This window comes from Penaeus monodon, chromosome 13 (assembly GCF_015228065.2).
Source record: "Penaeus monodon isolate SGIC_2016 chromosome 13, NSTDA_Pmon_1, whole genome shotgun sequence".
Classification (NCBI taxonomy): Eukaryota; Metazoa; Arthropoda; class Malacostraca; order Decapoda; family Penaeidae; genus Penaeus; species Penaeus monodon.
In genome coordinates this window covers 41,264,730-41,272,229 of record NC_051398.1, presented here as the reverse complement: position 1 = coordinate 41,272,229, position 7,500 = coordinate 41,264,730, and the positions used below count along the sequence as shown (strand labels likewise).

At 39.0% G+C, this 7,500-nt stretch overlaps 1 protein-coding gene across 4 annotated transcripts in view; it reads left to right on the top strand.

The window, feature by feature from the left end:
* Window positions 1-7,500, top strand: part of LOC119580334 (transcription factor Sox-3-like) — a 35,386-nt gene that overhangs the window by 556 nt on the left and 27,330 nt on the right. For 2 of the 4 annotated variants that reach the window (XM_037928430.1, XM_037928429.1), the window contains exon 1: window positions 1-1,093. This exon is cut by the window's left edge. In XM_037928430.1, the coding sequence (XP_037784358.1) occupies window positions 498-1,093 (596 nt within the window). In that variant the 5' untranslated portion in view covers window positions 1-497. The remainder of the gene's footprint in view (window positions 1,094-7,500) is intronic. The other 2 variants (XM_037928427.1, XM_037928426.1) reach the window with 2 other exon arrangements.

The window sequence follows — 7,500 nt, the reverse complement described above, 5'->3', positions numbered from 1 at the left end:
TGATTGGCTAGGATGCGTGGATGGTGGAGTTTGGTCAATCGATAACACATCCCGAGTCGGAGCCAAATTAAAGGTAAATAATAGACGGCTTTCACAGTGAACGGACGTGTATAGAGCGAGCTCTGTTGTGCCATTCATGTGATCCGGGTTACTCTAGCCACAATACAGTGAATAGTGTAGAGTGGTGACAACAAGTGGTGCTGTAGGCGCTAACTATCCCAGAAGCCGTGTGCTACTCTCAGATACTCGTGTTGGCGTAGAGCCACGTGTAAATGCAGTGCTAAACTTCCCTGTCTGCGACGAAGGACACCACCATTGCCGGCGTGAAGGCGTACAGTGCCCTGGCATCGGGCGCTGAGCAACCTACGGCGGTGGAGGGAACTCGGAGTGTGTGGGAGCGCCGGTGGGGGAGCAGACACGAGCCCATATCCTGCAAGGAGCCCCGGGAAGCCGCAACACTGGAGTACTACAGCAGCGCGGCCCTCAAGCCCTCCACCATGCTGACCCTCGACCCTCCCGACCTCAAGGGCGGGAGCTTACACTCCGCACACCTCCCTCCCCACTCCTCCCACTCCCATTCCGTTCCCCACACTGTGTCCCACGCCCACCACAACTCCCACTCCCACACATACTCCCTGTCCCACCATTCCTCGTTGACGTCGCTCAATTCGTCCCTCAGTTCGTCCCTGACGAGCCCCTCCCTGGCCTCCGTGGGCAGCATGAGCGCCCACTCGCCGCCCCAGACACACGTCCCAACCCCCACCAACAACAACAACAGCAGCACAAACAACAACAACAACGGCTCCTCCACCAACAGCTCTAGCAACAGCACCAGCAACAGCAAGAGCAACGCGTCCTCCTCGAGCGCCGCCGCCGAGCGCGTCAAGCGGCCCATGAACGCCTTCATGGTGTGGTCGAGAGGCCAGAGACGCAAGATGGCCCAGGAGAACCCCAAGATGCACAACTCGGAGATCTCGAAGCGCCTCGGGGCCGAGTGGAAGCTGCTGTCGGAGACGGAGAAGCGGCCGTTCATCGACGAGGCCAAGAGACTGCGCGCCGTCCACATGAAGGAACACCCAGACTACAAGTACAGGTACAGCCCGAACCCTAGCCATGAGACCCCATCAGTGGCAAGCCCTTGCAGCCCACTTACAGGCCCGACAACTATCCCTCTCACCACCAAATGCATTCAAGTGCTCAGTCCACGCTCAGTCGAGTCCTTTGCCACTCGGACGTTTTGCTTAGTGTGATTCACTTTTTGTTCTCGAAGTCAGAGAGTCTCAATCAAAGTCCTATTTCGGTCTTGTTCAAATACACACACTATCGACCATTTTTTTCATATTTGTTTATATATTTTTTTTCATTGTTATTATTTTCTGGTAGTGTTGTTTTTAGAAGCCGAAATATAGCATTAGATGGTGAGTCGGTGGTTGTTTTTTCTAGTAGTCTCTCACCCTAATGAATCTCTAACGTTAGTCGATGTCATGACAAGGCAGGGTGCTAAAAATACCCAAAAAAGAGAGAAAATAATGCATAAAGATAGTATATACAGAGCAAAATAATAGCTAAAAAACATAGCAAGACATTTTTTTGGAGATGATGCAAAGTGCTTTAAAAAACTAAAAACAAATAGAGAGATGAGGACCAAAATGAGTCTTTTTTTGTCAAATGAAAACAAAAATAAAAAAAAGTCAAGCTGGGTTGTTCATGTTACTTACTTCACGGTCACTTGGAGGCCTTTTATCTTTCTTGACTGCAGGAAGTGTGAGGCAATGCAGACCAAAGCTCCCACAGAAGGGGTTTATCACGGTTATCGTTGGGCTCATCGTTGCCAAGTTTGTGTGTGGTGGTCATGATGAATATTAATGAGTGGCTTGGCCTAGTTGGATGATTTTCGTCGCTTCGGTCCTGCGATTTTTCATTTTTTTTTCTCTTTTTCATTTATTTATTATTATTTTTTATATATATTTTTATTACTCATTGTCAAGTAGCGTGGGTGAGGAGGAAACCCGATGAAAGTATATGAAATGTATTCGAAGTTCATGAAAAAAGTAACAGTATGAATAAGTTTCTATTTAATAGTGGAAGGCTCCTTGGATTCATCTTGTGTTTTGTCTCATTCTTTCGCAAAGTGAAGTCGGTGCTTCGGTGCTGATTCCTGTTGCTATTATAATCATGGAAATCTAGCTGTCATTCTTAAGAAAAAAGAGGAAATGTTACTGATAAATTGATCAAGCGGAAAACACTATAAAAGAGAATTAAAAATCGGATGAAATCTACACCCACGCCACGACAAGCGACGTGTCCCGAGAGAGCGCCTCAAATCCCAGCTTATTCACATCTCGAAGACCGCCAGATGCTTCGAGCTGTAAATAACTAGGGTGTCGGCAAAACCTCCTCCTCAACGGGACACGCCTGGAAGAGATCTGAACCGGGATTCACGATACGAGGTTGGTTATGGGTGAAGCCCAGCGCATACATTTATGATATGTCTCTTGCCTCCCTTGTTCTATGTCTCTTGCTTCTTCTTTTTCGCTTCTCTCTCTCTCTCTCTCTCTCTCTCTCTCTCTCTCTCTCTCTCTCTCTCTCTCTCTCTCTCTCTCTCTCTCTCTCTCTCTCTCTCTCTCTCTCTCTCTCTCATCTGTTCCTTCAATCTCTCTTCCTCCTTTTGGGATTACGTATTACCAACCTGATTGCGTGAAACCCGGTAGGCTTGCCTGCTCAAGTGACGAAAATTAGTGCTATTTGACGCTGAAATATAATCACCTTTTTGGATTTTCTTGCTTGTGTTCTTAAGGGCTGTTGGACTCATCTCACACTTCCTCAAGTGAGTGACGATTTGCAGTGATTTTTTTTATTTGTTTGCACTGTTGCTGTGCACATATAGTTTGTAAGGTGTTTATGTTGCCATATATATATCTCATTGCATATATATAAAAACCCACGCGAGATAACCATCACAAAGGTAAATAAGGTAAATACTCATTCATACAAAAAGTTCCACGAAATTCAGTCGTTCACTCCCCCTCGCCTCCGATTAAGCGAGCGAGTGTGTTGGCTCCGTCTTCGGCATTACTATCACCCCCCCCCCCTCTGTATCTCGCCTCCCTCTGCTCAACGCACGGAGGTCGCCGTGTGATTTCTCATAGGATGGCGGGATTAAGCGTAGGATTGCAGCGCCGGAAACATTAGGAGGAACTTGGGAGAAGGAAGGTGCAGGGGTCCGGTGCCGGGTCGCGTGCGTGTGCGTCCGTTTTCGGATCTGGAGGACATCATCGAACACGCACATGGACGTGATTTATGTATGTAATTGTGTGTGTGTGTGTGTGTGTGTGTGTGTGTGTGTGTGTGTGTGTGTGTGTGTGTGTGTGTGTGTGTGTGTGTTCGCAATATAAGTATCCGGATGTGCGTATGCGTTATACGTACAGAGAATACGAATATGTGTAGGGAATTCATATCGTTCTATCGTTCCTGTGGCGCTGATTATCGTAATTCATTTTTTAAAAGTAAATGAGGGATTTTAAACATAATCATTTAGTTCTAGACTTTATTCATGTAGGCCGAAAAATATCCGTATTATACACACAAAAGAAATACGTTGCTGAGATGATCTATAATTTATATTTATTAGGATTCTCGTGTATGTATGTCTAGATGTATATCTATAAACAAATATGACTGTGTGTATGTATGTATATATATATATATATATATATATATATATATATATATATATATATATATATATACATATATATATATATATATATATATATGTGTGTGTGTGTGTGTGTGTGTGTGTGTGTGTGTGTGTGTGTGTATGTATGTATACATAGATATGTGCATTTTTGTGTGTGCATGTATGTGTGTATGCATGTATGCACGTATGTACGTATTCCGCGACTCAAAGACCAATTCGGTGCAGAAAGGGCGCTGCGTCGCGGCCGAAAAGAGGCGGCGAGCGACGCGGGTTGAAGTCTCCTCGGCCTCGGTGGCGGCGGCGCGCGAAGGTCCGATCCGGCGGTTCGTGGTGGCGGTAGCGGGAGCGAGTGCCGCCGCCGCCGCCGCCGCCGCCGCCGACGCCGACGCCTCTTTCCCGCCCCGCCCGCCCGCCCGACCGCCCTCCCGAACACCCGACCGCCGGTCTCTTTGCTCTCCGCTCTCCCGACCGACACGCTCCCGCTCGTCCGCTTTTCGGTAAACTGTTAGGAATATTATGTCATTATCGGTTTATAATTGTCGGTTTTCTGACCTGAAGAGCGGAGAGGTGGCGGCCGGGGCGGAAAGGGGTGGGGGGAGCGGCCATAATTCGCGCGCGCAAATTATTTTATTTTCCTAAGTTCGCTTTTACTCATAAACGTCATAAAATTTTTCATTACGTCAGAGTTTTACGTAAAAGCATTCTGTCAGGTACTGAGAATACAGTTTATAATGCCACTGAAAATTCTATAAATTTATCAATTATCTATTCGTTGATTATTCATGATAATTCTGTCTCAAGGAGAACAGACGCAAAATAAATACGAAAAAAACGCAAGAAAAATATATAATAAATTCTACAAAATAACTCATTAATTATACTAATGAACTCCGCATGACAAAATATAAAAAATGAAATAGAGAAACTCGTGCACTAATAATGCGATCAAAGCATAACGTTATTTAAAAGGGATGCTTAATATAAAGGGAAGCTGCTTCTGTTTCTCTCCCTCTATCGTCTATACAATTCTTTCTCTCTTTCTCTCATTCTTCCTATCTCCCTTTCTTCCACTTCTCTCTCCCCTTTACTCCTCTTTCTCCCTCCTCCCCTTCCCCTAATCCTCCTCCCTTATCCTTACCATCCCTATTTTCCTTCCCCCTCCCTTTCCTTAACTCTCCTTCCTCTCCCTCCTCTCCCTCACTTACCTCCCCCATTTCCTTCCTCCCTCCTCCCTTCCCCCCCTCCCCTATCTAATTCCCTCCCTTGGGGAAAATGAGTCGGAATTAATTAATAAATGAAAGACGTTCCAGTGTTCCCCATCGGATCGGGAACGGCGAGATGCTTGGATGCTCATGATCTGTGCGAGATGAAGAGAGATGGAGATGGGAGGCTGAGAGGCTCTCCCTCCCTTCCCCTTCCCTTCACCCTTTGCTTGTGTCTTGCTCTGTCTGATTCTTTGGCGTAGAAGCAAAGGCTGATAATGTTCACGGGTTTGATAAAGACGAGAATTATAGTAGTAGTGACGATAATTGCAGCCATGGTGATGATTATGATAGTCATGATAATTAACATAATAATAATTATTGTTATATTAATAATGATCATAGTAATGATAATAATAATGATAACGATAATGCTAATAATGATAGTAGTAGTAGTAATAGTAATAATAATAATAATAATAATAATAATAATAATAATAATAATAATAATAATAATAATAATAATAATAAAAATAAAGATAATAATAATAATAATAATAATAATAATAATAATAATAATAATAATAATAATAATAATAATAATAATAATGATGACGATGGTAATAACAAGAATAATTATAATAAAATTAATGATAGCATTAGAATTAATAATGATAGTATTTATGATAATTTTAAGTATTATTAAAATTTATTTATCATCAATATTGTTATCTTTATTATCATTATCATTATCACTGTTATTGTTAAAATTATTATTATTATTATTATTATTATTATTATTATTATTATTATTATTATTATCATTATTATTATCATCATCATCATCATTATTATTATTATCAATATATTATCATTATTATTGTTGTTGCTGTTGTTATAATTATTTTAGGCTTATAGTTAACATAACGATAATAATAGTGATAATAATAACGATAGAAATAGCATTGTCGATAATGAAAATAATAATGAGAGTAATAATAATGATAATGATAATAACATGAACGTATTAGTAAATTAATAGGTGAAATTGCTATGAAAAGGAACCAGGATTTGATTAAAAATGTTAATTACCACAAAGATTATAATAGTTGCTTGAACTGCGGTTATAGTAACATTTCCTTTCGGTAAAGTTTTCTCTATAACAGATTTATTACAATTACGAATATAAGAGTAATTATAACTTTATGCAAAGTGTTGAATACATGCTAATCATCATACCATAAGAATAATTATTATTTGATAAGTAATAACGATTATGTAAATTATGATTAACGATAGAAGATTATTAATAACGTTACGAATAGTAGTAATAATTTTGATGGCAATGATAGAAGTGAGGCAAGAAAATTAGCGAAAATTAGATATTTGCGACCAAATCATTCGAAATAATTATCACTTTTATTAACATTAAAATAACCTAAAACTTTTAAGCGATATAGTGTATTTAGATATGAAAATACCGCTTATGATGTATTCAAGATAGAAATAATGAAGATATTTCGTTAGTATTTATTACTTTCGGGTTGACATTAAATAGAAAAATTGCCGTAATATCAATAAAATGAAGAAAAAGCACAATATGACCTATTTTCCACAAATTTGCATACCCGCAACCGAATACTTTGAAATCTAATTAAGTGCACGTTTTCTTCGGTAAATAAATGTTTTAGCTATGCGCTTTTTTATTATTATTATTTATATCTATATTTATCCAAGGAAATTTCTATTTTTCGATGTCAAGGCAAAAATATATTTGGAAGATTTTGAATGTTCGTATGGAATTTTTCAGACCTGTGATTTTATCGTTTTTTTTTATTATTTTTTATTATTATCAAATCATTATTATTATTAGCACTATTATCATTATGATTATTATCATTGAGATTATTATTATTATTATTATTATTATTATTATTATTATTACCATTATTATTATTATCATTTTTATCATCACTATCATTATTATCATTATTATTATTTATTTATTTATTATTGTTATTATTATTATTATTATTATTATTATTATTATTATCATTATTATCATTATTATTATCCTAATAATTTCGTTTAATTTTTTCCCACGAAATGTGTCAGTTCGATATAAATTGCGCATACGAATAAATGATTAGCTAGGCCAGATAAACAAACACACGTATTTAATTCTTATTTATATACACGTTTCTGTATAATTATTCATAATATTTTCCCTTCGGTGCGCTAGCTAGGCCTCTGAACATCTGCATCAGCTGTGGAGAGCAGGTGATTGAACACCTGTATCAACCCCCCCCTCCCAACCTCTTTCCCCCTACCCCCTCCCTGCCTTCCACACGTCATTAATTGATAACACTACGTATAAATGTCCATACTGACTATACCGGGCAGGTTTTAGCATATAATTTGACACTTATAGTTATACTGCTCCGTGAAATGACGGCGATGAGGAGAATTTGGATATATATATATATATATATATATATATATATATATATATATATATATATATATATATATATATATATACTCCTTTTTTTGTCCATTCTTTGCATTTTTACTCCTCAATATTCTGCAATCAAACGA